Source organism: Triticum urartu, chromosome 3A, assembly GCF_056163025.1.
Source record: "Triticum urartu cultivar PI428250 chromosome 3A, HENAU_Tu73, whole genome shotgun sequence".
In the NCBI taxonomy this organism is placed as follows: Eukaryota; Viridiplantae; Streptophyta; class Magnoliopsida; order Poales; family Poaceae; genus Triticum; species Triticum urartu.
In genome coordinates this window covers 16,178,886-16,193,995 of record NC_141875.1, presented here as the reverse complement: position 1 = coordinate 16,193,995, position 15,110 = coordinate 16,178,886, and the positions used below count along the sequence as shown (strand labels likewise).

Here is a 15,110-nt window from a genome sequence, read left to right as displayed (position 1 = left end):
ATAAGAATGGAGGGTCGGCGACCGTGGTTGAGCATGAAGAAGGGGAGAAGCGGCCGAGGGGCAAGACCAACTCCAAGGTGGACGAAAAGCACGACACAGTGGCATTTTCCTTTCAAGAAACTTTGCAAGGCATGATGACCCAAATGCAAGCAAGGGAGGAGAGGAAGCGCGAAGAGAAAGAGGAGCAAGTACCCTACATTGAGATACAATAGAAAAAGCTCGAGATTGAGGAGAACGTCCAAACCAAGAAGCTCGAGATTTGAGGCGGACAATGCAAAGACAAAGTAAAATAGGTGGTGCTCGCTTTCACGGCGAAGGAGGTGGAGATCATGACCGTGGACTTGACAAAGATGTCCCCGAGGAAAAGGTTGTGGTTCAAGAAGAAGTAAAAGGAGATGCTCGAGCTAGATGATTGAGCTATGACCAAGAGCGCCATCATTTTTTGTATGTCGGCTTGTGTGCCGACATGACCTAGGGACGTGATGCAAGAACTATGGCCCTTTTTTGGGTGTTGGCAAGTGTGTCGGCCGCTAGCACTCTGGTCGGCAAGAACTATGGCCACTGGCATGTCTATGGGCTTGCCTTAATTTTCGATTTCAAATTTCTTAAAAAAAACACTACGCCCGAACGAGATGGGTCGGCCGGTTGGGTACACCGGCCAGATTTGGTTAGGCGTGGCCAGACGCCACCCCTTTGGCCGATCCTAACAGACAGAATCCACACAAAACGGATGCCCATTTAGGGTCATGCATTGGAGTTGGCCTTTTGGCTGTCTGGGCGGAATAATGTCCCTACATTAGAAAATGTGGCAAAATGCATTTCACTAAGATGGCTTTGCAGAAAATTTCATGAACGAGTTGTTCATATTTTTTTCATCAAGTCGTAACTTTTTTTGTTAGGATAGAAGGGTAAATCCATTTGATGGTTGCTTCAAGGGTCAATGACAGACACGATGACGTATCAGTTGCATGTCCAACAACAAACATCATATATTTTTTTGTGGTGATGCACAACATTCAATCGTATATTCCAACATGGAAATGGCTTAGGGGGCATCGGATCTGGCTTCTTGGCTCGGGAATGTCACAGGCGGCGGACGCTCCCCCCCCCCCTCCCCTTGATGGAGGCGGAAGATCGACACGAACAAGAGGGGATTTGGGCGGAGAGTGGGTTGGTTGACAGGGGGCTCCTCCTTTGCAGACCGTGGGGAGGTATGACGTGAAGGAGAGAGGGTGTCGTGGTGAAGGTGAGGTGAGTCTCATTCAGTTTTAAAGGAGAGGACTCCAGCGAGAAATGCGCTGCTACAGCAGGAAACCGAGGGGGAAGGGGAGGCTCCAACAAGAAATGGGAAAGAGTGAATTATGGGGTGGAGTTTTTGTGTCCGGACCGTGTGTTGGAGCTAACATGATGGATAGTCCGGACGAAGGCAGGATTTTGGGGAGCCTGCTGGGCGCCTGTTTGATGTTCGAACACGTCCAGACGTATGAGGGAGAAATGAGCGTCAATCTTAAAGATGACCTTAATTACTTATTGGTTCATTTATACGTTGGAGCCCGTAGCAACGCACGGGCATTCTACTAGTATCAGTTAAGACCGACAGTACCCAGGAGGCGGGGGAGGTTTCCGCTTTCATCTATTCCGATTCCCAGGAAACCATAATTCAAGTTGAAGTGCAAGTTAATGGGGGAAACTATAAATAAGTTGGCTGATTTTATTTTTCACCCGCCAAAGAAAAGGATTTTTTTTAGGGGTCAGTACCCCCCTTCTGTTTCTATGAAAATCGACAACCGCTGAAAGAAATTTCAAGTGACTTACAAGTAGTACCAAACTTGCAGCTTAATTGTATTGTGTTGTGTGAGCAGGTGTTCACAAAAAACTGGTACTGCTCCATTTTTCGAATCGGAAAATTACCAGCCACCACACGATTCGGAAAAATTATCTATAACCCTCGAGATACTGCCGCTACCTGTGATCAAGCAATCTCATTTAGTGACAGAAAAATGAAAGAGAAGAGACTTACTCTGTTTTGCAAAACAAGAAGAGGCTTACTGTTATTGTGAAACAACAACAGTACAATAGTCCAAAATAGAGTAACTGCAAAAGTTGGTGTTTCAGACTCGATAAGCATGTAATGCACAGAAATGTAATAACACAACTACACAAGTACTACTATTTTATGGTATCTACTATTGTGCAGTAGCCTTCGATGGGACTGCCAAGCCTTTTTTAAATTCGGAATAAATATCGAAGATCGGATACAGTCAGACGACTCGGACCTTGACCATGAATGGTGACTTTAAGCATGATACCATTTGCATCATCAGAAACCTTTCCCTTGGGAAGTATTAAGTCATACAGTGTCGGAAGCCCATCAGAGAGTGAAGAGCTCCTTATGCCCGAGCTTGTACTTGCACGATAGCCTGTCGTTTTGCAGTCATGACTCATTTTATATCTGAACTTGGATTCCGTCCAGTTTGGTTCGATGCACACGACTGAGATGGCATGTCCAAAAGGCTGTGATGTCATGCGGAGCAAGACAAAGTAGTTGTTCCTGCTGCATTGCAGAACATGTAAGCCTGGCTGTAAGCAGAGAGACACAGTGCCAGAGTCTGGGAGGGTTGTTGACGGACACTTGTGTTGGGTCGTCAAATGGTCCAGGAGCTCTTCTGTTGGTCCAGCAAAGCCACATCCAGACTCTGGGCAGAAGCATGGAGCACGCGGGCATGCCTTCTTGTGTTCTTCTTTCTTGTAGTAGGTGACCTTCTCCGAACATCCATACTTGTCATTGGAGCAAGATACTGTGACCGACCGGACAACATGTTCCATCCCAAAGCAGCGCTGGAATGAAGTTTCTACAAAACATAAGTTACACTTGTTGTCCAGTCGATCCTCACAGCAATCCTCGCATATGAAATGCCCCACGGAGCACTGTGGAACAGAAAGAATTAATTGGGTCCTGTGAGGATTACTTGCAACGTAAATATATTTTAATTTTGAGAAACATAAAACAACATGATAGTTCATTGTTTGAGTTAAGGTATTATCCTAGGTTCACATGAAACACTTCCTTGCCATAGCACTACGTCCAGCTTCAAAAGCTCTTATTTTATCTTAATCTTTATCACAAATGACATAAAAGCTCAAGCTCAAAGAAGAGCCAACAGATAGTGCATTTACCTGGAATATTGGTGACCTGAGGGGCTCAGAGCAGATAGTGCAGTCAAGGAACTCCAGCCCTACGGTGCCATTCAGCCTCTTGGCACTGCTCTCTCCCTCTTGCTGTGCTTCAGCTTTCCTCTTGCTCGAGCCACTACCATCCATCGCCAACAAAATTCCAAGGTGCCCACCACACGGAAAAAAATCTGGTACGACCGGGTCGCACAAGGCCAAACGGGAGACCACCTCGCGCGCATGACATCTGGCAGCACGAATCTCAGCGCAGAGTCACCTTATCCCGAACCGAAGACCAGGGCGAGCGTGCATCAAATCCCTAGCCCAACTCCTCCGACGCCCCCAATTCCGGCCGCCGGCATGATTCGCTCCGGCTGCTCGCCACATCGCCGCTGGTGTGCTCCTCGACGCTGGACCCAACTCCCCTGCTCGACGTCCTCCATTCCCGCGGGCACGGCCGCGTTCGTTGGCGGCCCAGGTCGCGGCACCGTCGTAGCTGCTCGTCGGCCTGCTCCTCGACGCCGACTTGCTCGTGGCTCTCCATCCCCGCCGGCACCCACCATGTTTTCCGGCGGCCAAGCTCGCGGCGCCACACCATCTACCCTTGTCATGCCGCTGCCCATGGCAATGCTCCTCGGCCACATTCGCAGCGCTGCCGGCTTATTGTACAGGCTTCATACGCCCCTTGGCTCCGGCCAACCGTTTCGACGCTGCTGTGTCACCCTGGTCGCTTCTCGGCAAACAACATCAACTAACAAGTTCCTGTAGATTTTTGTGTGTGATTTGAGCTGTAAAAGCCTGAACAAAGGCAACTATTCTGTATTTTCCTGTCTGAATTTTATTCTCTTACAAGACTGGCCTATGTTGTAAACGAATTTCTGTGTGAATGAAAGCTTGTGGAATTTGCAATGTATAGTTGTTCTTGTCCACTCATCATATAATGTGTTGCGACATTTTCAGTGTATTTGTGCTGTTGAACATACTGATCACTTGTTTCCTTCCAATATCTGGTAAGGCACCAAGTATATGCACCCTTGTGTGTGTTGTACAACTGATCAGTTCACAGAGACAAAAGAAACTTTGTAGAAACCATTGTCAGGTGAAACACTAGCATATAACAGCAGAAGAAAATGATAGCTTCAGTTTGTGTTGCAGCAAGTAAATAGAACCATTTGACATGAATAAAACAAGATTTGCAATGTATATGTTGGTGTCCATTTTGCATTTGCCCTGATAATCTGATACGGTGTCAACTGTTGGCATGAACAAACATTCATGGTTTGCTACAGAGGAAAATGATAGCTTCAGTTTTATATTGCAGCAAGTAAATAGCACCATTTGCCAGGTGAAATACACACATAGCAGCAGAAGAAAATGATAGCTTCAGGTGAAACACTAGCACATAGCAGTAGAAGAAAATGATACCTTCAGTTTAATAGAATATATGTTTGATAATAGATGTTCAGCATTGTCAGGTGACACACACATAGCAGCAAAATAAAAGGATAGCTCCAGTTTTATGCTAAACCAAATACATAAACCATATAGCTGACATGCCCAGCTAACTAGCAGTGAGGAACCAACAAGACATTATACATCAACGCACGATCGGGCTCGTCACGGCTGAAACCTTGATGTACTAGCACCACCGTTGAAATCCAGTTGACGAGCGGCCGGCGGTGTTGTGCCATCTCCATGAGCCTCAAGCAATAGTCTTGTGAATTCTCCTTGGATAGGTTGACCTAAAAATGATGGATACTCTCCAAATGCCATGGATATTGATGGATTTATAGTACCACCAAAATCATATTCCGAAGGGCCAACTGCGGACGGACCAAACACGGACTCCTTTGCTGGATAGTTTGTACCTTTTCCTGCAAATTGTATGTAGATATAAGAAATAGAAATGAAACATTGCTACTTATTCACACAGAACAAGCAAAGGTACCTTTTTTTTGCCTTTCTTTGCTCCCTCTAGCACATCTTTTGATCTTTTTTGCTTTGAACCTTTTATTCGTTCAGGAGCTCTAAATGGCACCTTTGTTTTTGCAACATATCCAGTCATTTCGGAGGAACTTTCAAAGTCCTCATCTTCACCCAAGTTTAAATTGCTAAGTAATTCTAGTGCTTACAAAGCCAACTTATCAATACCATTGTTGAGATGTGTAAGAACCTCCTTTGATGTTTTGCACTTCAATGCAAGTGGAATCATCTTTCGAGAAGTATGTGCAAACATGGATTCTAAGCTATCATTGCAATTCAGTTTTGATGTAGAAATTTCTTGTTTTGCATACTTCATCCATCTGTTCGATATGTACTGACTTGGCAGGATGATGATATTGCAGCATGTGAAAACCTTATTATCGTGCTTGCACAATATACCTACAACATTTAGAGCAATTTCAGAAGGGTTGCACAATATACATACAACATTTAGAACAATTTTAGGCAAACGCGGAAGAATGTATTACGTACCTACACAACCATACAATTTGCATGAACAAGATATCTCCAAAGTAGTTGGGTTGAAAGCCACTATGGCTTCATCATTCTTGTACTCGAAAGATGTCACCTTGTAAGTGCTAATTGTGCCATCGGTGCTCAGGAAAATACATGATAAACTGAACTGCTTCTTGAATTCCTCTTGAAACTCAGAATAGAGTGTCCTAGTATATGATTCAGCCGCAGTCTTCAACAAAGGTAGGTTTGGTAGGCAGGGTACTGGAATGGTATGGCGTGACTTGTAGTCTTCGTATTTTTCTTTCCGGCAAAGACGAGCAATGCACTTATCATATGCTTCTATCAATTCAGAAAGACAAAGCCTTTTGCGGAAAGTTTTCTTGAACACGTTGTTCATTCCTTCACTCCTTTGGGTTGATGTCATATATGCACTAAAAGAATCCCGACGATATATAGTAGCCCACTTCTCACGCAACTTGTACAGATTTCTTATCCAAGAATTATCCTCAATCTGATACTTAAGCAATAGCTCATGCCATCTATTCTCAAAATGTGCCAGTGATCTATCTTCATACACACACCTTTTGAATTCTTTAAGAAAATTATCATTGTCGCTGATTACTTGACTTAGATGTTTTGCAGCATTTTGATACAAATGCCATAAACAAAGACGATGTCGTGTTCTTGGGAAAACCCTTCCAATAGCATTTATAATGGCGGCACATTGATCGGTGAATATTGTTTCAGGCTGCTTACCAGACATAGCTTGTAGAAAGGTTCTAAAAACCCACTCAAAGGTATCTGCAGATTCATTAGATAGTAGTGCTGCACCAAAAAGAATAGTCTGCTTGTGATGATTAACACCAATAAACGGAGCAAATGGCATTTGAAACTTATTTGTTGAAAATGTGGTGTCAAAGGAAAGGGCATCTCCAAAGACAGAATAGTCCATGATAGCTTGTCCATCAGTCCAAATAATGTTCATTATTGTACCATCATCATCATCTAACTGCATGGCATAGAAAAACGAAGGGTCCTCAGCTTGCTTGTTCTTTAGATACTCCATTAATGTTTGTGCATCTTTGGTTTCCAAATACTTTGAGCGCTCACTTCGCAAATAATTGTTGCAATCCATTTGCAAGAATGGTATAGCATCTTTACCATACCAAAGCTCGCAAAAATCATATATTTCAGCTTGTTTAATTCCCGATGTCCTCATTTGCTTAATCATGTGGCGATCAACATCTAAGAGTTGACGCTGCGATCTAAGCATGTGCCTCTTATCTGGACTTACAAGCTGGTGATTGTGGTCAAGCGTAACTTTCTGAGCAGTCCAAATTCCCTCTTGATTGATGCTGAATTGAACTCGAGCCATACAATTAGTCCTCGAAATAGCTTGTTCTTTCTTGGCCACACGTGTTGGATTAGCATTTTTCACACCTGCCTTGCTACAAACAAAATATCTGGAACTTAAAGTCCCATCAGCTCTAAACTTCAAGTGGCACTTCCTAATGCTAAATCCCTTGGTTTGAGCATAAGAATTGTAAAATTGGTACGCCTCTTCTTCAGACTGAAAGCACTTCCCAACTCTTGGAGCATTATCTGCATCTTGTATGTCTTGATTATTCAATGGTGTGTTGCTCATTCTCCGCTGGCCATTAGTCTCAGTTCTTGGCAATTGCTGCAAGGTAATTGAATCAATCAAGAGATGCTTCAGGAAGAGAGGATCGTGCTAGCTGTTGCATGCGTACTGGTTACTGAACTTACCATGGTCGGAGTAGCTGTGGGCAGAGAGGATTCTGGAGCAGAGGCCGCCGGTGTGCTGCTCATCGAGGGCTGGCCATTAGTCTCAGTCGTTGAAAATTGCTGCAAGGTAATTGAATCAATCAAAATAGGCTTCAGGAAGAGGGGATTGTGCTTGGTGTGGCATGTGTACTGATTATTTTACCCTGATTGGAGTAGCCGTGGGCAGAGAGGTGGTCTCCCGATCCAGTGCCTCCTTGCCCTCGTCGGGCTGCGCCATCTTGGCACGCCGTCGCCGGCGAGATGGAAGAGACGGAGATGGGTTTTTTTCGTTTTGGAAGATGAAACAGATTAGAAGCTGAAAGGACGGGGCGTGGGAAACGGAAGTGGGGTGGGCTGGGCTGGAAGCCAGGCGAACGCTGCTTTGAGATTCGTACGCCAGATGTCATGCGCTCGAGGTGGTCTCCCGTTTGGCCTCGTGCGACCCGGTCGTACAAGATTTTTTTCCCCGGTGGAAGTCACGCGTAGATGTCGACGTGGCAGTGAAGAAGTTCACGCGTAATGATGACCGCTGCTACGACGACTTCCTGGCAGAGGTTCATGTTATCAACCGTCTGCGTCACCGAAACATCGTGCCACTCGTCGGTATGAAAGTTCTTCACCATTCAATCATATTATTTGTCGTGTATATTTTGGTGTTTTCCTTTTCTAAGCAATAATTAATATCAGGTTGGTGCTATAAGAAAGGTGAACTCCTGCTCATCTACGAGTACATGCCAAATGGCAGCCTGGACCAGCACCTGTTTGGCAGGCGCGAAACCCCGCAGCAGTCAGTCACCCTCCTAGGATGGCCCGCTACGACATCATCATGGATGTCGCTGCAGGGCTCCACTACGTCCACCACGAGCACGAGCACATGGTGCTCCACCGCGATATCAAGGCGAGCAACATCATGCTCGACTCTTCCTTCCATGGCCGCCTCGGTGACTTCGGCCTTGCCCGCATCATCACTTGCTTGGACAAGAACTCCTACACGGATATAGGCGTCGCGGGGACATGAGGCTTCGTAGCACCGGAGTACTCGATGAGCCGCAAGGCCACACGCAAGACCGACATTTACGCGCTTGGGGTGCTAATCCTTGAGGTTGTCACCGGAAAGCGGGCACTCAATGGCTACCATGAGTCCTTTCAACTGCTAGCTGACTGGGTCTGGACAGCTCACCGGGAGGGGAGACTGCTCGAAGCTGTGGACGACGAGGTGGTTGGAGAGTTTGACGATGATGATGCTAGTCGCTTGCTGCTTCTTGGGTTGGCGTGCACCAACCCCAACCCGCCGGACCGCCCAAGCATGGCAGAGGTGGTGCATATCGTTGCCAAATCCACGCCCTTGCCGCACGTGCCACTAGAGAAACCAACCTTCGTGTGGCCGCCAGAAGGCGGCTGGATCCCCTTGGAATTTGATGAACCAGTGATGATCACAAGCACACAATGGGAGGATGGCTCGTCGGTGAGCAGCAGTGATGCCCTGGGGGCGACAACAACCTAGCGACCCATTGCCATCGCCTTCATTTCATATGTGTTAAAGATTATGTCGCTATTTCCTTAAAGAAAAGAGTGTGTATATGTACTTTTCATCCATTTCTCTACTATACTTCCTTGGTTCACAAATATAAAATATTTTGATATTTCAATATGGACTAGATACGGACTAAAATGGGTGAACAAACATTCTAAAACATGTCTCAAAAGGTTAAAACATCTTATATTTGTGAACAGAGGGAGTACATATCATCCATCTATGGTCCATCCTACCTAGCTAAGGGAATGTAAAATGCAAGATATTTGCTAAAAGATTTTAATACCTACAACAGAGAGTGATTCGTATAGCTGCTTAACTGCTTTAAAACCTAAGGAGGTTGCAGCCGGAACCCCACAAGCAGCGGTTGGCATCCAAGCAAAAGTTAGCACATGTTGCCCTTCTTAGGCTATTCATAGTGGAGAGTATCATATATATATTAGTATCATGCATATGATACTAGTGTATGATACTACCTTCATAGTGTATAGTATCATAGGGTAGTATCATAGATTATTATTTATTGTCATGCATGACACAAAATAGCATATCATTTAATATGATACGGTATCTATCTATGTTACTCTAGTCCTCTCTCTCTTCTTTAATTCTTTACCACATGTGTATGATACTAGCTAAGATACCACCACTATGGCCGGCTTTAAGCACCCCGCCAAGCGACGGGCTAAATAAGACCCGGTTTTTTATGAAGCACCGACGTATATACATGCACCTGCTCTGTACTGGGCCTAATTGTTTGTATGACATCTCCTTAACTTATAGTTAAAAGATGTCTCACTTTGAAAGTTGCGGGATTGTTATCACACGCGTTTATAACGTGTCATTGGGTTAACTTATTAATTGATAGTTTCTTAAAAAACAATTTACGGGATAGTTAAACCAGCACAACGCAATCAAAGCTTAATGAGTGGAACTGAAGAAATAGATAGTCTTTTCTTTAGAAACGGGAGAAGAGACCGGCCTGCCGGAGTGGAGACTTCATTAGTATTACTGTACCTACTCATCCAGCAAGATATTGAGACGACCAAAGGTCACGCTCTAATTAGGTCAGCTGATGTGCTCGTATTGGCTGAGGTATTACGATGAAAAATGGGTGCAAGGAAGTTTCCTCGAAGTTGCTCTAGTTGGAGCAGAGTTCATGGAGCCCCGTAAACCGTTATCGTCTCCTCTTACCTCTCGTGCACGGAAACCTCCTCCTCCTTCATTTATCCACTAGACCTGCAGCGTTGCCGGGTCCCAACGCTTGGGCTGAGCGTGTGTACCAGGTATACTATAATTGTGGCACGAGCTTAACATGTTTAACCAGCTTAATAACTTGATTTATATGTCCATGACAAAGTAGTAGTAGCATAAAGTTTTGCGGCTTTTGTAGAATTAACTTGTGTTAAGTATTTGTACTAAAGGTAGAGTCCAATTCTAACTCGGCTACCCCCTCCCCCTCCTTCTACCCCTCCCCCTCGTGTCGCCCCCGTGGGCGATCCGGGGCGAAACCCTAGCCGTCGCCACTCGAACCTCGCCCGCCTCTTCTCCCACCTCGCTGCCGTCAGCAGCGCCGTCGGGCAAAACCAGGACGGCGGGGCATCTCTCCCCTTCGAGCGTCACGGCTGGCATGGGACGGCCAGATCGAGAGGAGGCGTCAGGCTAGCGTGGGGTCCGACAGCGAGGCGTGCGGGCAACTCCTGACGGCGGCTTGTGCGGCGCAGCGGCGGCTTTTGGCGCCGCCTCCTCGCAACACCGCTCTTTTTCTACCTTGGTGCTGCCTCTCACAGCTCCCACTCTCTTTCTCTCGTTGTTTCTCTCTTCTTCTCACAAGAGCACAAGAACAAACACACACACACACATGAAACTCTACACACACGCGCAACCAAGGAGAAGACCAGCTGGTGCTTTGCCGGGAGGCTCTCCTCCTTGGTGGAACAAGAGACTACATTGTGTATTTTTCCCAGCCCTCACAGCCTCTTTCTTCTCATTCATTTTCTTAACTTAAGTAGGCAGTACAAGATAAGACCATGCATCCCTGGAATCTCTCCACGATGCACAAGACTCGGCCTCCACGCACTAACCTACTGGCTACATGCACGTCATCCTTTCTCAACGCCCACGCAACCTGGCCATGCAACTCATGCATGCAGCCACTAACTAACTAACTAGTGCATGCACAAATCCTAGCCACTAACACATGACCCAGCCAACACACGCAGCTTAACTACCTTGCCGGATCACCCAGCTCCTCCTCATCGTGCAGCCGGTCACGCTCCAGCTTCATCACATCTTCCCGCTTCTCACGGCGGTCTGGCATCTCGCCTTCTCCACACATCTTTGTTGAAGCTTCGCCGGACTCGCTACTCCCTAGACATCTAAGTTACAAGTAGGACTCAAAACAAATACGCAGATACATAATCAAGATTAAAAAGCTTAACAGCGGCTTGGATGTGTTCTCATGGCGAGGTTGTGGCTGCGTGGTGGGCAAGACCGGGTGGTCGCGGGCACCGCCCGGTTCAGGTTGGATCCCTCTGGATCCGGCGCTTGGACGCCGTCAGCCGGTGCGGGGTGTTGGTGTTCGTCGCTGGCCATGTCGGATAGTTGGATCTGGTGCCTAGATATCTACGGTGGTTGTTCTTCTCGATCCTCCTTCTTGGTGGGTTGAGCCCCATGGCACTTTCAGATCTGCACGTTTCGGTTCACGACTCGCTCCCGGATCCGGAGCAGATAGATAACAAAGTGCATGTGCTGCTGGTTAATAAAAACACGAATTTCGATAGGCTGGAGGAAAGATACTATAAGTAGGACTTGGGTGGTATAGGATGGGGACCGAAGGAAACTTTGGCCGGCTAGTTCGGCCCGACATCGGCGACGTTACCCTCCCTGGAGGCGAAGCCGAGGTCCCTCCTATCCACCTCCAAACCCATCCCGGACAAAAGTCCAAAATTTCGTCTGGATTGGGCGGTGGCATTGTCCAGCGCATCGTATCCTCCATGGAGGCGCCGTCCATCCTTGAAATGGCGCTAACTTTTTTTCATGGTCTTGTATGACAAATTCATGGCATCGATGTCAAGTTGTTTTGGTTTTCGACAAATTTTGCTTTTTCCGAAGTTTTCTCGGTCAGAAAAGGTTAATAAACCGTAGATATAGTGGTCGGGGCGTGCGGTTTGCGGGCCGCGGAAATTTTTTGTACGGGCCGGGCGAGTATGCGGGCTCTGTTTTGGCCGGAAAATTGGGCCAAGCCCGCATACTCGCCGGAATTTTATAATTTTGCGTCTTTTGCGGGGTCTGCTAGAGTTGCTCTTAAGCATCCCGCCAAGCGGTGGACTAAATAAGACCCCTTTTTTTTATGAAGCACCGATGTATATATATGCACCTGCTTAATTTGTACATGTCCTAATCGTTTGTATGACAACTCCATAACTTATAATTAAAAGATGTCTCACTTTCAAAGTTGCCGGATGGATATCAACCGCATTTATAATTTGTCATTGGGTTAACTTATTAATTGATAGTTTCTTAAAAAACAATTTAAGGGATAGTTAAACCAGCATAACGCAATCAAATCCCAATGAGTGGAACTGAAGAAATAGATCGTCTTTTCTTTAGAAACCGGACAAGAGACCGGCCGGCCGGAGTGGAGACTTCATTAGTAGTAGTACCTACTCATCCAGCAAGATATTAAGACGGCCAAAGGTCACGTCCTAATTAGGTCAGGTGATGTGCTCGGATTGGCTGAGGTATTACGACGAAAAATGGGTGCAAGGAAGTTTCCTCGAAGGTGCTCTAGGTGGAGCGGAGTTCATGGAGCCCCGCAAACCCTTATCATCTCCTCTTACCTCTCCTCACACACTAAAACCTCCTCCTCCTTCATTCATCCTCTAGACCTGCAGCTTTGCCGGGTCACAACGTTTAGGCTAAGCATGTGTACCAGGTATAGTATAATTGTGGCACAACCTTTGCATGTTTAACCAGCTTAATAACTTGATTTACATGCCCATGAGAAAGTAGAAGTATTTAGTATGTCAAAAGCAACAGGGCATAAAGTTTTTCTGCTCCTGTAGAATTGACTTGTGTTAAGTATTTGTACTACCGGCCACTCAAGTTTAGCCACTCAATTGTGTCAAGTATCTGTATAGGGCATAAGTTTAGACAGCCTATTGTAGAATTGACTTGTGTCAAGTATCTGTGCTATCGGAAGCGCGCGGTGCCATACACTAAAAATACTAGGTGATACCCCGCGCGTTGCCGCGGGATTCTATAGAGGAAGGTTGATGCAATGATAAATATTAAAAATCATCAAGGGGTATTTACGTTTCTTGATTGGATTAATGATTTGACTGGAACTGTTGTTGGCGTATTCGATGTACCCCACGCATTGTGGCGGAAGATGGATAGCTATACATGAATGACATTAATTGTGTACCGAGGTGACATGTTAGATTAATTATACGATAGTTGGATGTTCAAATATATCATACCATAAAACGGAGTGAAAAGTTTGGAGATGACTGAAACTTCTGAATGTGAAAAATGATTAACTAAATGCACACTTAAGTGCAGTAATGTAATGTACAATCGAGAAATATTGTTATAAATATTTCCAATTCACCAACAAATCATTAGATCTTGACATTTTTCACGCATTGTAGTGGGGAGAGAAAGGCCATCTCATTATACATATGGCACATTGTTTGATATATGACAATTGATCTTATAGCATGTTTATGTACACAGAAGTTAGTCCTCTTGTTTAGTATATGCAACTTTAAAAAGAAGGTAGCAGGCCATAAGACCATCAAAGCCAAGAAACCGTACTATATAATCTACATAGGAGTAATGATGGAAAAAAACTTGTCTTTTACATATAATTACTTGCTAACATATAGTTGCAACTTAGAAAATTCATTGATGGACAACAATTTTAATATTAAATCTCTTCACTGTAGCTGAATGAAACAAAAACACAAAACTATTAGTAAGATATTTCCAGAAAAAAACAAATGAAATTTTCTAGCGCCTTCCTGTCGAAGTGCTTCAGGAAAGATGTATAATGGAAGGTTAGCTGCTCAAGTATCCGCTCGAATCAAAATTGAAGACCTGGGAGGCAAGAACTCCGACACAATGATTGGCCATGACCCCTATGATAGGTCATTAGTAGCATGAACGGAACTCACGGGAGCAACACATAACTTTTCATTAGTGGTGTTAGATCATATTGGGTGTGATGAACTGGTGACCTGCAAAATCTTATATACCAGCTAGCACACACATACAGATGGACCCCAAAAGGAGGAAGATCAACAGCATCAGTAAAAAAAATTGTGTAAGAAGCATGTACTACATTGGGTAGCAATTGGAATATACCCTAGATAGTCTCTTCAATAGCATGCATTGAAGAAAAATACTTCTCAACATAGCACACTGTATCAGTTTTCTACAGAATAAAGTTGAAGTCGTAATATAAGTTGCCCAACTTGAGGAAATTCCAAATGGAGTTCTGTTATACTTTCAATAGCATGCAAAAAATGATAACCTTACCCTTGTGGCCTCTTTTCGGTCAGTTCATCACGCATGCATATCTAATGTTCTCTCTTCCCCATCTCGGACAAACTGCGTATGTTATATTTTAGTTGTTATTAAACTCTAGCATTGACAGAAAGCAAGAAACTGAATTGTTAATGAAAGTCTAGCTCTCTATTCCCCAACATGTTGTTAGAAACGAATATACTCAATCATACACGAAAACACATACCTATCAGGAAATCATATGGGAACGGAGAAAGGTTGTGTGATCTTTTTATTCGATGAGCAAAACACCTTTGGATCCGAAGCGCCAGATAGCAAATTCATAAACCATGAGCTCGGGGAAAGGAAAGGCTGACTGTGGCTGACAATAGGTAGCATCCACCTACCAGAGTTGACGACCGGAGGCTGGCTCGGAGGGTAGGAGGACCCGAGCAGTCTTCTGTGGTCGATGACGTCCCTTTAAAGACTGTGATTGGTTGCATTTGCAAGGTAATGGGGGGCGGGGTATTGAAGGGAAATGAATGCTGTTGTTTCATGTGTATTAGTGGATGCCGTTTCATGGCAGTGGAAGAGAGAGCGGCGGCGTTGAGAAGAAGACAGAGCGGTGGCAGCGAGCGAAACAGGAAGA

General features: G+C 45.2%; 2 protein-coding genes and 1 pseudogene across 2 annotated transcripts; 1 reads left to right on the top strand and 2 right to left on the bottom strand.

The window, feature by feature from the left end:
• Positions 1–744: 744 nt before the first annotated feature.
• On the bottom strand, positions 745–3,327 carry LOC147977874 (E3 ubiquitin-protein ligase SINA-like 8). Its single transcript, XM_087514579.1, has 3 exons — positions 3,178–3,327; positions 2,277–2,928; positions 745–791 (listed from the first exon to the last, which is right to left on the bottom strand). The coding sequence occupies exons 1-3, from the start codon at positions 3,319–3,321 to the stop codon at positions 745–747; spliced, it is 843 nt and encodes a 280-aa protein (XP_087370705.1). The 5' UTR covers positions 3,322–3,327.
• Positions 3,328–4,788: 1,461 nt separating this feature from the next.
• On the bottom strand, positions 4,789–7,461 carry LOC147977873 (protein FAR1-RELATED SEQUENCE 5-like). Its single transcript, XM_087514578.1, has 4 exons — positions 7,399–7,461; positions 5,647–7,312; positions 5,323–5,553; positions 4,789–5,045 (listed from the first exon to the last, which is right to left on the bottom strand). Exons 1-4 carry the CDS (start codon positions 7,459–7,461, stop codon positions 4,789–4,791), a joined length of 2,217 nt encoding a protein of 738 aa, XP_087370704.1.
• Positions 7,462–7,559: 98 nt separating this feature from the next.
• Positions 7,560–8,953, top strand: LOC147977872 (putative L-type lectin-domain containing receptor kinase S.5; annotated as a pseudogene).
• Positions 8,954–15,110: the final 6,157 nt, after the last annotated feature.

Bases quoted from the DNA above. Each gene is read 5' to 3' on its own strand.
- LOC147977874 (XM_087514579.1), bottom strand. From the start codon at position 3,321: ATGGATGGTAGTGGCTCGAGCAAGAGGAAAGCTGAAGCACAGCAAGAG. The intron at 2,929-3,177 runs GTAAATGCACTA...TCTGTTCCACAG, and splicing joins TCAGGTCACCAATATTCCAG to TGCTCCGTGGGGCATTTCAT. The intron at 792-2,276 runs GTCCGAGTCGTC...TTTCTAATGTAG, and splicing joins AGTCACCATTCATGGTCAAG to GGACATTATTCCGCCCAGAC.
- LOC147977873 (XM_087514578.1), bottom strand. From the start codon at position 7,461: ATGAGCAGCACACCGGCGGCCTCTGCTCCAGAATCCTCTCTGCCCACA. The intron at 7,313-7,398 runs GTAAGTTCAGTA...ATTACCTTGCAG, and splicing joins CCACAGCTACTCCGACCATG to CAATTGCCAAGAACTGAGAC. The intron at 5,046-5,322 runs GTATTGATAAGT...TACAATTTGCAG, and splicing joins TCTTACACATCTCAACAATG to GAAAAGGTACAAACTATCCA.